The 15,499-nt window shown below is 32.4% G+C and overlaps 2 protein-coding genes across 3 annotated transcripts; one reads left to right on the top strand and one right to left on the bottom strand.

Annotated features, from left to right (window-relative positions):
* Positions 1 to 2,110: 2,110 nt before the first annotated feature.
* LOC111989510 (uncharacterized) lies at positions 2,111 to 3,196 on the bottom strand. Its single transcript, XM_024021302.2, has 3 exons — positions 3,038 to 3,196; positions 2,711 to 2,897; positions 2,111 to 2,626 (listed from the first exon to the last, which is right to left on the bottom strand). The coding sequence occupies exons 1-3, from the start codon at positions 3,170 to 3,172 to the stop codon at positions 2,259 to 2,261; spliced, it is 690 nt and encodes a 229-aa protein (XP_023877070.1). The 5' UTR covers positions 3,173 to 3,196; the 3' UTR covers positions 2,111 to 2,258.
* A 2,391-nt stretch (positions 3,197 to 5,587) lies between these two features.
* On the top strand, positions 5,588 to 15,134 carry LOC111989524 (protein LAZ1 homolog 1). 2 transcript variants are annotated; one of them, XM_024021318.2, is made up of 9 exons: positions 5,588 to 5,732; positions 8,093 to 8,647; positions 8,909 to 8,965; positions 10,697 to 10,805; positions 11,077 to 11,264; positions 11,364 to 11,452; positions 11,674 to 11,929; positions 14,080 to 14,325; positions 14,569 to 15,134. In XM_024021318.2, the coding sequence occupies exons 2-9, from the start codon at positions 8,432 to 8,434 to the stop codon at positions 14,857 to 14,859; spliced, it is 1,452 nt and encodes a 483-aa protein (XP_023877086.1). In that variant the 5' UTR covers positions 5,588 to 5,732; positions 8,093 to 8,431; the 3' UTR covers positions 14,860 to 15,134. The 2 variants fall into 2 exon arrangements, with proteins under 2 accessions (XP_023877086.1, XP_023877087.1); XM_024021319.2 differs by having other exon boundaries at positions 8,088 to 8,647.
* The last annotated feature ends 365 nt before the right edge of the window (positions 15,135 to 15,499 follow it).

The raw sequence follows: 15,499 nt of genomic DNA, 5'->3' as shown, positions 1-15,499 counted from the left end.
CAAACGGAAATTACTCAAACTTTCAAAGGATTGCTCCTTATTTGTCAACTGAATAGCTCAAAGGATTGCAATAGCCTACGCTTCTTCTATGTTGCAATTTGAAATTTGCCATTCATGTCACTGAGTACAATTGCCAAAACTATCTATTTAAGCTTCCAAATTCCTATTAAGGGGATTTTCTCATTTTTTCCGGGGCATGCCCCAAAAGATTATTACTAATCTGAAAGGTTTAAGCTAACATTCTCTCTTTCATGTGTGGCATTAGACTCATCTTTAATAAGTGAGGTCTAAACTTCTAAAAAAAAGTGAGGTCTAAACAAGACCATATCAATAAAATTTGAGGCCTGATAAGTGAGATATTTTTATATATTTATATATCAATTAAATAATATTTATTTAGTTTTTTATATTATCAAATTTTTATTATTTAAAATATATTCTTCTCGACTTTTTAGATGCAAAATTTCTAATTAAAAAATTATATTCAAGTTTTTCTAACATCCTTTTAATTTTTAATATGAATAATTTTCTTAATATTTATTCTTACAAAGTTGATTTAGATATGATTTTATCAATTTAATTTTGGAAAACTTTTTATGCAACAACTACTTTAAAAATATTTTCAATAAAATTATGTAACGATACATGCATTTAAATGAGAATCTAGTCATTTTATTTAATTTAGTTTATGAAATTGAGGTTTTTTTTCTTTTTCTCCTATTTGTAAGATGCCTTTTAAAATTTAAGTTTAGTTCTTAAAAATAATTATAAGCTATCAATATTAAAATAAAACAAATTATGGAGCAATACATGCATTTAAAAAATAATTTAGTCTTTTTATATAAATTAGTTTGTGAAATGAAGGTTTTTCCATCCCCTATTCTTGAGTCTTATTTTGAAATTTTAATTTAGTTCTTAAAAATTAACCTAGACTATCAAACATCAGAATAAAATAAATTTAAAACATCCAGTAATATAACTTGATTTATCAAATACACTATTATAGTTTCATTTATCAACAGAATCACTCAATAGCCACAACAAGCAAAGACCATTTTCATTTAAAAAAATCAAATCTATAATATAATTATTTAGATCAATTATATATAAAATATAGAATAAACTAATTTTTTAAAATATGACCTCATGAAAATAAGTTTAGGAGTAACATAGAAAATGAGTTTTTTTTTTTGGTTACATAGAAAATGAGTTGTTTGATAATGATTGAATTGATTGGTTATTAATAAATGCTTTTTAGAGAGTGAGAAAGTATAGGTGGTTTAATGGTCACTATATATATAAAACATGGGAAGATTTTTTATATGAAAAAATTTTAAAGCAAGATTGATAAAAAAAAAAAAAGCATATTGAATTTCTTTTTAGAAATAAACACTTAAAAAAAGGAATAAATAAGTATAAAATATATTATATTTTAGGTTGTTATAACTTATATTATATTTTTTTTTGTTGAGAAAAATATCTCATATTATAATATTATGATCTATTACCACTAATCCGAAAGATTTAAATTATTAAAAAACAATGAATTTAATCCTTTATCATTATTTGAAACATAGCCCATTTATCATTCAACCCATGTCTAGAGGATTTTGTTTTGTTTTTAAATTGTTAAACCAAATGCCGAAGTTTTTAGTTCTCTTTGTAAAGGAGGTTTACTTTAATGTCCCCCCTTGTATAAAAAAATTAAAGTGATTTGATCAGGAGGAATCTGATTATCTACAGCTGATTAGGAGGGTTGACAATTACTTTGACAAGCACAAAGTTGGCAGTGACACAGTCATGAAAGAGTGTCACAATCAATCACCCCATTCTCAACTTTGCACGCAATTAGCAATAAGATTACTTCCCTCAAATTCTCAATAGACTAACAAAAATTAAAATTGAGATACAGTCTACCCTTGTCCATTGCCATTGCTTCCACATTTTCAAAGATTTTGATCTAGATTAAGATGATAGGGCATCAGTAAAGTACACCCTGAAAGGATGTCCAAAATTGTTACAACCAAATAAAAGACAAAAAAAAAAAGAAAGGACCCAAACTATAAAACTTGAGGTCTTCTTAAAGGAAATTGTCCCAAAATTCACAAAATAGACAAAAACTCCACCTATTTAACACCATTGATTGATTCTCGTGTTAAAAGACACACAAAAAGTGGGAGCCGGACAAAACTGAAAAGAGAACCAATTGGGTCTTTTTCCAAAGCTTCAAAATTGGAGGAACATAGTGTGCTATTACTTCATTCTTTACTCACCATAGCCAAATCCATGTTGGTTGAGAGTGAGACTTTCTTGCATTCTTTGGAAAGCCACTTGGACCTCATGTAGTTGGCTTTTCTCCAAGGAGGAACGTGAAGACCCCTCTCTTTTAGTGACTTCTTTGCAGCTGAACAAAGCAGAGAGATAATCTGGTTGAGCTTTTCTTCACTCCCAACAAAGACTGAAGGCAGAGTGTTGATCAGTTCTTTGTAAGTTGCTGTAGGCCTTGCCACTTCAAACTGAGACTTAAAATCCACATCTACAATCAGCCTTGTTGGTTCCTCATCATCACCATGGCTATCTCTCACCATGACATCAATATATTCATAATCACCTGTGCATTGGACAACTAAAACAAAAAAAAAAAAACATCAAAATCAGAATTGGGTTGTCAAGAATATAGCAAAGAGAGATCAAAAAGAGAGAGAGAGACCTTTGGAGTAACCAAAAGCGGAAAGCCAAGAAGTTTTACAGAGAGAAGCTTCATAACCATCCATTTTCAATTTTGTCACCAACCATTTCTTCATATGATTAGTATGATCCCCTGAAATATCTCTCATGTACATCAATATTTTCTCAAGGACCTCAACCTCAGCCTCCATGGCCCTCCCAAGAATCTCCTAAACAAAATGTAAAAGGCAAGTGAATCAAAACCATCAACACAAATAATAAGTTAAATGTGACGAGAAGGAAAAATATGACTAAAAATAAGAAAGGAAAAGAAAAAAGTTTTTAGTAGTTGAAGCGATGGAAGACATACATTTAAAGTGTGATATGGGGGGTGATCATTGTGAGCGAGTGATTTTGAAGATGGAAGTGAGAAGGGTGAGGTTGAATCTGATTCTATGAAATCTCTGACCATTTGAAGTAGTTCTTCTTCTGCTATGCTACCCATATTCCTTGAGTCTTCCTAGAAGGCAAGACTTCTTGTACAAGATCCTTTTAAGCTGGTATTTATAGATTAGCTTACCACAATAAATCTATAATTATATTTCTGTTGAGTAGTATATTAACAATAATTTGGAGGATGCAATTTTTATTACATAGTATTAGTAATAATATTATATCAATATAAAATAAGGTTTTAATTCATTTCCATAGATCAATCAAATAAAAATTAAAAATATTTAAAAATGATCTTTTTTTTTTTTTAATGAGATTTAAAAATGATCTTAAAAGTAATGGAGATGTATTGTGTAAGACTAAAAGCTTCTGTTTGGCTAACTTATTTTTTGTCAACTTATTTTACTATTTAACTTGTTTTTCTTACTATTTATAGGATCCATTGCACTTTTTGGTACTATTTATGTGTCTCACTGTACTATTTCAACTAATATTTACCTTTATTTACAGTACTTTCACTAAAAAGTTTTCAGTTTCACCAAAATAAGCTGATCTTAAATAGACCCTAAGTTTTAATTTTTTTTTTTTGAGAAATAAACACATACAAGGAAGAGAGAAATGAGTTCTAACATAGGGCCACGGCAAATTTTAAACTTCCTTTCAAGTTTTTTGAAACTTTTAATTCAAGATTTTAATTTCAGTTATATTTTATAATAAAAACTTCAGGACGTACCATGTTTCACATAAAAATAAATATTTTAATAATTACTATGTCACATGACAAAAATTTATTATAGGAACTGTAACAATCGTGTTGAGGTACTTAAGACATAAGTTTTATTGCTAATAAAATTTTTAATTGGAATAGTATTTAATATTTATAAAACTTTGTTCATAGAGATTTATTTCTAGTATGTGTATTGTATACCATGAAATATTTATGTTGAACCACACGACGTGTGGGGGAAATTTTTATTTATTTATTTTTATATATAGTATATCAGGTGATGCTTAGCTAAAAAGGAAAATTCATATTCAGCACCTAACGCAACGCAAGAGAAGATAAATAAAAATACTGACAAAGATGAGGAATTGTTCGGCCATGTTATTATTTTTCTTATACAATAGCTTGGCGTACAAGCAACAGAAATGTGTAAGTGAATAAATGGTATTTTTTTTTTTGAGAGAAAGACAGTAAATGGTATTGATTGCTGCTCATTCATACAGTAACATTTCCTTTTTCGTTTTTACTAAGCAAGTTGTAAAATTTAAATTATGAAAAACAAATATGACCTGCATGAACTAAATGGTAAGAGAACTAGCATTGGGGTGTAAAACCCCTCAAGTTGCTATTTTACAACTCAAACGATTAAAATTTTAAAGCATGACACAATTAGGTTGCTAGATGCAAAAAATTATATCCACAAGTTACAGTAAGGTTGCTTATGGAGTATTAGCATTCGGAAACGCAAAAAAGTTTATATTTTGCATCTTCAAAACTTATTTTATCTATTTTATTATTCTATTTTACAACTCACCCATCGCCTAGGGCCTTGGTTTCGGCTAGAGTAGATCTTTACTCTTTGATATTTTCTCTCGTAGATAATCCATTGGACTAAGTCATGGGTATTATTTGTGGTTTGGATTGATAAAGAAATAGACTGCACTAAGTCGGTCTTTATCTACTACAATAATGTCATGGACCTCTCTCTCTCTCTCTCTCTCTCTCTCTCTCTCTCTCTCTCTCATTTATAACCAAATCAAATTATTATTAACAAACTTTGGTAAGCCATGATCGTCCATCCAATTCACATTTAACATGGATACACTTGAATCAAGAGTTTTGTAATTTAATTAATTGACACATCTTTATGTTTACAATGAAAATATACAAAGTTCAAATCTCATTTTCTCCGTTATAACTATCAATTTATTTAAAAAAAAAAAAATACATAGAGGCAGTCCAGATAGGAAGTAAATTACAACTGGAAGTCCAGCCCATGGGTGAGCCCATTCCATAAGCTTGTCTTAAAACATGAAAAACACACTCCAGTCCAAGAACAAAAAGAATTTAGGAATAGAATAGAGTGTAGGCTTTCTTTCTTTTGGACTCAGCTACCCACCCGTGACAATGAGCCCCGCTCCAAAAACCCATATTCCTGTCAAACCAATCTGCAAAGTGCAAACCGCAAATGACTGGTCGTTGGGATTTGTGACCAGCCGGTATATTTCAAAATCCACGTAACTATGCTCGCTTATATAAAAAGTTACAATGAGAATCCTCTTCCAGTTCCACTAAAAGTAAAACCACAACCCGTCACTCCCCCACAATCTCACAGCCCTCATCGCCAAATAACACGTCAACAAATCCACATCAATTGTCGCGGCTGTGAGAATAAAAAATAGCTCACTGCTAACGTGACTCTAGCATTATTTTATTTTCTTTAATAAGAGAAAAAATTAAAATTCCCAACTGCCGAAGCAAAATAAATCAGTTTGTAAACTTTTCCTTCCTTATTTATTTTCTCTTTGTATTTCATTGGAGACCGAAGTACAAAAAAAATTTGTTTTCCCGGGAAAATATTTTTCATTATCTAGCTGCGCAATCACAGGTCTGGATTTCGTTTCCCATAATTTCTCAATGATCTTACTATCATATACATTTTCTGCTTTTATTTTATTTTTATAAATTTTGTTTGGTGTGTGATCGATTTGATTATTGATGTTCTAGGGTTTGTGTTTTTCTTTTTTGGTATTTTTATTTTCGAAGAATGTGTTTATAGGGTAATTAGATGAATGTTGCTGGTGAAGAACTTTCCCAATCCGCTTGTTTGGCACCTGAGAAATCACAAAGGAAAAAAAAAAAAAAAAAGGCGGTGTATTGAATTTTGTAATTTATTGCGTTTTGTTTTTCGGCAAAAAGTAGTAAGAATAGAGAAGACGGAAACTTAAAACTTAAAAGTCAACTAGCTAACCGTATCAGTTTCGATTTTTGTTTATTTTTTTTCTCAGCATCCACATTACTGGTTCTTATGAATTAATAATTATATTTTTGAAATATTAATTGCTGAACTTTGATTATTTGTAACCCATTAAATACACCACATATTTGTTTGAGCCTTATTAAAAGATGAAAATTCTTCTCAAAGAAAAAAAAAAAAAAAAAATGTAAATATATAAATATGAACAAAAGTGAAATGATATAAATGTAAGCTTTTAGTTTGGTCATTTGAACTTTTAAATTTTGGCACGGAAATTATGAGAGCTGCATTTGTGAACTGATAGGTAATTTTCTTGGGAAAAAATATCATGAGTTACTCTTAATGATCAATAATTTTGGATAGATAATAGCCTTAGGATCAAGCCACTTGATTCAGATGCCTAGTTGTATCACAGTAGAATGCTTGTTCCACTTGGTTGATCTTTATAACTAATTGGTTGGTATATTACTTCTGGGCTTTCATTATCAGGATCATGGTTAGTAGTATATGTATTAATAATTGACACTGTAAAACATTGTATGTTTGTAAACTTGAAATGTGGAGGATGATGTCGTGGATCTTAGATTTATTATGATTGGATTTGGCATAACTGGGATGTGTCGTGGATAGTTTAATGATTGGGAGAAAAAAGGAAAAAAGAAATGATTAATTTTTTTGGAAAGGAAATAGCCATAAGTTGAAACCATTTGATCCAGATGCTCTGTTGCCTCTTTGATTTACCTTTCTAGTTAATCAGTTGGCCTACAATTTGTAGGATTCCATTATCAAGATTATGGATAGGGTTGGAACATTTTATGTTTGTGCACATGGATGATTTATTACCATCACATTTGTCTTTTGTGGACGAAGTGTCTGGGTGTTCAATTTTTCAAAAAGATAGTTTATTGACTGGACTTTCTCTCATGTAATTTTATACATTCCATTGTAGATGTTCGAATATGTCCTTGATTCCCTACTTATCAAAAAAAAAAAAAGGTCCTTGATCCCTGTAATTCTATGCTTAGCTCTACACATCTTTTTCCTACTTACAAGGTTCCATATTTGCATAATTTGCTTTCAATGGTGAAATTTCCCTGCCACATGAGATTTTTGAAAATTTCCTTTAGTTGGAGGAAAATGGAGGATGTCTTAATTTATATTGTATTAGTAAATTGGAGGATATTTCTTAATGGGTTTTATTTTATATTGCTATGATGCTTATGTTTTTATTGTATTGTGTACTGATAATGGCTTTTATTTTGCTTAATAAAGCAGAGGTTTAAGCAGTAAGGATATGAGCCTTAAAAGGCTCAGTTTTGGACATTTTAGTGGAGCTTTTTTCCCTTTTCTCTTTTTTTTTTTTTTTTGGGGTAAGTTACATGCACACCTGGTGAGTTTGGAACCTAAAACAACACTATCCACTACATTCTTATGGGGAAATGGTTTTCATTTGAGCAAGAGCTCATTGGCCCTTAGACTCTAGAATTAATTTAAATTTCAAGATGTTTGCTTGTCCTGCCTTTTTGAAACTACTGTAGAAATTAATGGACTGATATTAATGGTCCATAAATTATCAGTTATTGGCATCTAGATCAATAGGAAGACACTGCTTCAAAGTATGAGATATATAGGTAGCTAGCATCTTTCTTCTAATTCACCAATTATATAGTATTGGGTCTCTTATTTCTGGAATCAAATTGACTGCTGTACATTTTTGTCTGTTACTGAAATCTACACTTACTTGGAGCTTAATTATGCTTCTGGATTTGGGATATTAGTGCAACTTTATGAGACATATATATTGAAGTTAGCACTTTCTTCTAGTTCATGTATAATATATTACTCCCAGTCAGTTATTCTGATAACGTCTATTTAATTAAAAAAACCTGCTTATGTATGATACACATACTCTTTAAACTATGATCTTCTCCAATTTTCTGGTGGTTCATGCTATATTTTGTCTTGATTAATTGTTCCTTGTTTCAGTGCAGGTTTCAGGATCCTGACACTTCATGTCTCTTTTTGCTAAAAGTTAAAGTTGGTATCTGGTCTTAGTAGAATTTGTAGGTATTTGCAGTGGAAAATATTCTTTAGGCACTATTGTGGCAGGCAAGAAGGTTGGCTTTCCTCTGTTGCAATATAATATCTTGTGGGATGGAGTGGTTTCCTTACAGTTGACACAGAAAACATAAAAAGGGGAAAAAAAACTGTGACGAAAGAAAAAGGGCTGATAAAGTTTTAGGGACACAACGTAAAGTTTCAACTAGAGTATCACAAGTACATTTTATTTATTGGCGCATCAAGTGGAATATTTAATATAGTTCTGCTCAATGGGATGGAGAGGGGTTTTCTATTCATTCTTTTTTCTTCTCAATCTTGTTGAGTCTTCAACAAGATCAGGGAAAATGTGGTCACTGAACTTGCATGCTGAGTCAGCAATAGCCTTCAGCTGGCCTATCTACAGTGCAAGCATATTTGTCGCCGTTGCTGTTCTGCTCTCCATGTATCTTATCTTTGAGCATTTAGCTGCTTATAATCAGCCAGAGGTATATTCTTGTAGTCCTTTAGACCTTTACTTGTTTTCAATCTCTCTCTCTCTCTCTTGGGTATGTGTTATTCCTTTGGTGCTACGCTCTGTATGTACAGTCACCTATGCTATACCCATGTTGCTTTTTATATACAGATAACCTTTTTTTATCTTTGTGGCTTGGCTCGTTCCACTTAATATTATCATTTGTTTTATAATTATTATCCTTTCCTTTAACATGATCTCTGAAATTGATAGCAGCAATTTGTTGTTAATACAGGAGCAGAAGTTTCTAATTGGTCTCATTCTGATGGTTCCTGTTTATGCTCTAGAATCGGTATGATGGACACTACTTGTTATGTTTCTTCTCCCTTCATTTTGATTTAGTGTTGCTCATTCATCTTGTTTCAATGGCCTGCTAGTTTTTCTTAAATTTTAAACACTAGATGGTTTTTATAATGCTCCCTTGGATGCAACAAATAGAGTTTCATCCTGCACTGTTTGCATTAATGTTATTACATCGTTTTCCTTGGAGTGAAGAAATTAATTTTTTGGGCAGGATATTGTCTTATCAAGAATGTTTCATTTTTGGTACGTAGCAAGACTAAAATGACTAATGAAACGAACTTGCTATTTCATGTGTAGTGTGTGTGTGTGTATAATTATGAAGGTTCTATTGTGGAAGGCTATAAGATTGATAAATAGTTGTAGAGATTATTGAATTTTGTGTGAATTTATCCAATAAAACAAAAGCATAAAACTTCTTTTGGCCCTCAAGTTTATGAGCCAATTTCATCTTGGTCCTCATAAAATCAAATTATCCCTGGTTTTTTGATACCATTGCAACGGAGTCCTTGCTGTCAACTGACTTACAGAAAGTGATGACTTGGTTATAGAGTTTCACTAGGCTTTGTTTGTTCTGTTGTAAAATGTTTTTCAGAAAACATTTTTAGCATTTTCAAGTGTTTTTTCGTTGTGAAATTTGATCAACCCTCAAAATGTTTTTTGTTGACCGAAAAACACAGTTATAAAATTTTGAAAACATTTTATGCCCCAAAATATTGTAAAACATTTTCTAAATTTTGTCGACACATACCCGCTCTCTCTCTCTCTCTCTCTCTCTCGATCTCTCGATCCACCATGGGTTAGACACTCCTTGATGCTCTGCCTCTCATGACCACCAGTGGATTCCATCTCTCTTGAGCAAGACCTCAACGCATGGATCGGCTCCATGCTGTGCCTTGCCATTGCAATTGAGGCCGTGCCAGAGCTAGAGAGACGACCTACTGCGCTGATTAGCTGCTCATTTTTTCTCTGCCTCACTCGCTTGATTACTATTGTAGAGTATATCTTTGATGGGGAGTGGATAATGAAAATTTTATTGGACGGTGGAGATTGGGTGGTGCTGCTTGGAGGACATAAAAATTGCTGGATGGGTGTTGTGATTAATGAGTTTTGACCTTTTTGGATGTTTTTGGGTTCTGTAATGGGTTTTGGTTATGGATATTCAGGTTATGTGATTACAGAAAATTTCCACGGTTTACATTATGCCAAACACAAATAATGATTTCCGGAGTATTTTCAAGAATGCAACCAAGCACTAAAAAGAAAATGTTTTTCTTTTTACATTGTAAAACATTTTACAACAAAGCAGACAGAATCTAAAGTAAACTATATTAATAATTTAAATGTACTTATTATATGATGTGTAACACCTTGGGATGCATAGCAACCATAGTTTGTAGGATGCAACTTTTATTATATATATAATATATGGTTGCCTTGGGAGACTCATAGACATCTAATGCCCACTTACATCTCTTTTTTGCTTACATTTTTTAATTTTTAATGAACAATATTGACATGATCTGCCACTGCATATGAGAAACATAGCAATAGATTCTTGATATTATAGAGATTGACAACCTTGATTATTCTCAAGTTCACAAATCTTATCATTCACAATTATTTTGTCATCTGCTTCCCTGTGCTGTGTAATAAATTCAACTTGTATAGCAGTGTGGTTCTAGTTATTCTATTCCTTTGTGGACTAATTTTTTTTTTACAGTTTTTGTCACTGTTGGATTCAGGCGCTGCATTCAACTGTGAAGTAATTCGGGATTGCTATGAGGCGTTTGCATTGTATTGCTTTGAGCGGTACCTGATAGCTTGCTTAGGTCTGTTAGAGGATCGTGCATATATACTTTTTAGATTGGTGATAGACATCATCTCTTAAATTTTTCATATTGGATAACATCATAAGTAAATTTTTAGAACAGATTTGACTTTTGTTTTGTATTTTTGTTATGGTTTCTTTTTTCCTTTTAAAGATCCACTATTAACATTTGATAATTGGATTATCAAGTTCTTGAAATTTATTTAATAGTGTTGACTATTGAATTTTGGTAATAATTGTTTACCCTTTTTTCAAAATATTTCTGCCTGTAGGTGGTGAGGAAAGTACAATTGAGTTTATGGAAAGTCAGAGCCTAGTTGATTACAGCTCCCCTCTTTTGAAAGAAGCATACACTTCTTATGGAGTAGTAGAACATCCTTTCCCATTAAATTGCATCATAAGATATTGGTATCTTGGTGCCGACTTCTATAATGCTGTAAAAATTGGCATTGTTCAATATGTATGTGCTCATTGTTTCATTGGAAGCTATTGCAGTTTTCTTTTTCACTTTTGCATTTCATGGCCCCTGTTTGGTACTCACTGAGGCATTATTTCCCAGATGATATTAAAGATGATCTGTGCACTTCTAGCAATGATTCTAGAGACTTTTGGGGTTTATGGGGAAGGGACGTTTGATTGGAGATATGGGTAAGGCATCCTTATTTACCTTTCTAATTGTTTGACCAGCTTGTACATTCATAACACACATGCTCACATGCCCCTTTATTAGTGCATAAATGGCAAATCTATTGGCCTGTTTGGGATCGACAAAAATGTCTCTAAAAATCACATTTTTCTTTGCAATTTTTGTGATTGTCTCTATTGCAGTGGGTGTTGCTATAACCTGAATGTCTCTTATTTTCTTGCAGCTATCCATACTTGGCTGTTGTTCTTAATTTTAGTCAGACGTGGGCTCTATATTGCCTTGTTCAATTCTATACTGTTATTAAAGATAAATTAGAACCGATTAACCCTCTGGCAAAATTTCTCACTTTCAAATCAATCGTATTCCTGACATGGTGGCAAGGCATTGCTGTTGCATTTCTTTTCTACATGGGAGCTTTTAAAGGGTCTTTGGCTCAGGAGCTTAAAACACGCATACAAGACTACATCATCTGTATAGAGGTATGTAATGAAACTATGCTTTCATGATTATTATTCATCTCCTATTTGTGTATTTATTGTTCATCTCCAACAACATAGTGACATATACCACTTGCTTAATCACAACTATGCAAATTTCTTTAAACTATATTGTACAAGTCAGGATTTATCTTTGAAAATAAATCATTTGTTGAGGGTGATTTGCGCATGAAAGCCTGATATGATATCGTGCTAACAGTTTGTACAAATGTAGGTCAATGTAGTCTGGATTTTACCAAAGTTAATATTATGTATAGGAAAATGATAAACTTGTTTACTTCGCTACCCAAAAAATGAAAAAATCTAATATTAATATTATTGTATGTCCCTTTCATTTGATTGCATTATGGGGTTTTAAGGGGCACAAGATGCAGAAGAGTTGGGGCCTGTTTAGTCCCTGTTTTCAGAAACTGTTTTCTAGGTGTGTTGAGAAAAAACAAATTGTAATGGCTCCCAAAAAGTTGTTTGGCACTTGTTTTCTATTTCTATTCCTCTTAAAATAACTAAAACAAATAATGGCAACCCACCACTGTGACTCACAACAACACACTACATGGCGCTTGATCTGAACGTGTTCCTTTGTTCAGCCACCACGAGCTGCGATTCACCATGAGAGAGAGATGATCACAAAATATAACAAAAATGCCATCAAGTTATATACAATAATGTCATGGAAAACAAAAAACAGGCGAGTTGTTTTCAGAAAACAAATGTTTAAACAAACTAGTTTTAGTGGGTCCCACTTTTTTCTTTTTTAAAAACTGAAATCTGTTTTTTAAGTATAGTTATGAAATCGGCTCTTGTATCGGTAAAGTGTAAGACCTAATTTGGGACAAGAAGCTGTTGAAAACTGGGCTAAGCTATTTGAAGGTTGCTTGAAGAGAGCTGTGAGATGTAGTAATTATAGAAGCACAAATCATAGTATTGAAAGAGAGCAAGTTTAACTTATCAAAAAAAGAAAGAGAGCAAGTTTGTTTACTAGGATGGCATGATGTTTGGATGATTTTAAGACTCTTATGTCATGGATTCATTATAGATAAAAATGACTTAAGATGGATATTAGAAACTTTATGAATTTAAAATGGAAGTTAAATGAAATTTCAATATATCATTCTCCAAATCACCAACGCAATTTAAGGTTGAGATTAGATGCTAATGTAACATTATCTCAGTCACTTGATTATGACAAATCCTCCATCAGTTTCAAACTTGTTTGGACTTAAGAACATTTTTTTGATATAATCATCACTCTCAGATTTGACAAATTTTCTTCTTAGCTCTCTCTCTCTCTCTCTCTCTCATAGTTGAACTTCAACTTGCACTCCTTTGAAGGAATTGTCAGGTTTTTATTTTTTATTTTTTATGGGGAGTTGGATCGTAGTATTTGATTAATTTTGTATATATTTTGACTAATCAAAAGAATTTGCATAGATTTTGTATCTTTTTTTATGGCCATTGGGTTATGTTTCTGCAGTATTTGTATCACTAGGAGATATGGGATTTTTTTCCTATATGGGAATAGCTTATTTAGCTTTTTGCTAAAAGTGTACTAAAGTATACTTGTGCTTTGAAAAGTGAGAAAAAAAGAAAGAAAAAGTGAGATTTTAAAAACTTATACATAAAAGCTAAAAGCAAAAAAGCTGGCTTATAAGCCAATGCCAAATAGACACGATTTTGGAATCCCGAGTGTTTATGATCATATAGTACTAGTAAATTGTGTACTTCATACTTTTTTCCCTTAACATTTTTGTGTTTTTTTAGTATAGTTATTTGTTTTAGAAATGGCTTTTTTTGTTTTGTTTTGGGGGATGAGAGACCACACAATTTACAACAAATGAATGATATAATGGTATTCTGCTTAGGTTAATGCAGGATTTCCCAAGTATTGAATATGCCTAATTTGCTTTTACAGTGCTTCTAGGTTCTGAAGACCATATAACAAATCGTTTTGCAAGGCAATCTGTGTATTAACTAAAATTATGATGCATGAGGTTTTTCTTCACAATTTCATGGCATTATATGTATCATTTCATTAAATCATCTGATTGTCCTTCATGTCAAGATCTTTCATTTAATTTCTGGAAGTTCAAGTTTCTGCTTGTAAAGCTTCTAATTTCAAGCTTGGCAAATAGATGGGTATTGCTGCAGTGGTGCACCTGTATGTCTTCCCAGCTGTACCTTACAAGCGTGGAGAAAGATGTGTTCGTAATGTGGCTGTAATGACTGACTATGCATCATTAGGAACACCTCCTGACCCAGAGGAGGTTCGTGACTCTGAAAGGTCAACTAGAATACGCATGGCTCGTAATGATGAGCGAGAAAAACGTTTGAATTTCCCCCAAAGTGTTCGTGATGTGGTCCTTGGAAGTGGAGAAATTGTGAGAAATCAACCCTTTTCATTTACAAATAGTCTAGATATGCAACAAATTTCACAATTGTTGAGGTGGCAGGTTGTGATTGGTGTACAATAAAAATAATGTTAGTGGTGGTCATGTGTAAAAGTGATGTTGTACTAATCCCAATCTGCCACCTTAAATGTTGTGAAAAAGGTAGATACCATTGTTATCTCATTTTAGTTATTGCTTCTCTCTTTTGCTGAAATAGCTCATTTGTTATTTCAGATTGTTGACGACATGAAGTACACAGTTTCACACGTAGTAGAACCTGTTGAGAAGGGATTCGCAAAAATAAATAAAACCTTGCATCAGATATCTGAAAATGTGAAACGCTATGAGGAGAAGAGGAGGAGCACTAAGGATGATAGTTATCTTATCCCCATGAATTCTTGGTCGGGGGAATTTTCTGAAGTTCATGATAATCTTGTGGAAGGTAGTGTTAGTGACAGTGGTTTGTCCAATAAACCGCATCACCAATCCAAAGCCTCAGTATCTCGTAATAGAACTGGTAGATAATGTTTCACAGCGATATGTCTTGTGTAAATACAAAGTAACACGAATTGCATTAGATGTGCGTCATGATTTTTAGACGCTGTCCACAAACTTTGGTAAGCATTTAGAAATCATTCTGTTTCTACTGAATTCCTGGGGCAAAGCATCTCCAAGTGTCCTTAGTCCCTAGTTCTTACCATATAATGGTACATTACATTCACACATTATTCTGTTTCTACTGAACTCTTAACAATGAATTGCTGACACTAATACAGCAAAATGAACTATGAATTAGTCAAGTGCGGGATGTGTTGTGGAAATGGAGTTCCTAAAATTTTTATTGCAATTTTTATGATATTTGTGTGGATTCTCTTTTGTTTTGTTGTTTTTTTCTCATTATTTTGTCCACGGGATAGATTAAAAAAGGAAGAAGAAGAAGAAGAAGAAGAAGAAGAAGCAGCGCAGATCAGATAACAATAAACGAGATTGAACTGGGTGGAAAGATTAAAAGGATTAGAAAAAGAAATAAGAAAGGTTTAAAAAACACAAAATATTCTAAAAACCTGAAAACAAAAGCGAAAATTTTGGTCAAGCCGTCCATTACGCCCGCTAAAGGCTGTGCTTGCTAGTAATTTGGCAGTAATATTGACGAGAAATTATAAAC

This window comes from Quercus suber, unplaced genomic scaffold (genome assembly GCF_002906115.3).
Source record: "Quercus suber isolate HL8 unplaced genomic scaffold, Cork oak 2.0 scaffold_255, whole genome shotgun sequence".
In the NCBI taxonomy this organism is placed as follows: domain Eukaryota; kingdom Viridiplantae; phylum Streptophyta; class Magnoliopsida; order Fagales; family Fagaceae; genus Quercus; species Quercus suber.
Note: the sequence above shows the minus strand (reverse complement) of the source record. Positions and strands in the feature narration are given on the sequence as shown.

Excerpts from the sequence above, each read along its gene's own strand:
- LOC111989510 (XM_024021302.2), bottom strand. The coding sequence starts at position 3,172 with ATGGGTAGCATAGCAGAAGAAGAACTACTTCAAATGGTCAGAGATTTC. Across the intron at positions 2,898-3,037 it reads CCCCATATCACACTTTAAAT|GAGATTCTTGGGAGGGCCAT; the intron begins GTATGTCTTCCA and ends CATTTTGTTTAG. Across the intron at positions 2,627-2,710 it reads CGCTTTTGGTTACTCCAAAG|TTGTCCAATGCACAGGTGAT; the intron begins GTCTCTCTCTCT and ends TTTTTGTTTTAG.
- LOC111989524 (XM_024021318.2), top strand. The coding sequence starts at position 8,432 with ATGGGATGGAGAGGGGTTTTCTATTCATTCTTTTTTCTTCTCAATCTT. Across the intron at positions 10,806-11,076 it reads GTACCTGATAGCTTGCTTAG|GTGGTGAGGAAAGTACAATT; the intron begins GTCTGTTAGAGG and ends TTCTGCCTGTAG. Across the intron at positions 14,326-14,568 it reads TCCTTGGAAGTGGAGAAATT|ATTGTTGACGACATGAAGTA; the intron begins GTGAGAAATCAA and ends TTGTTATTTCAG.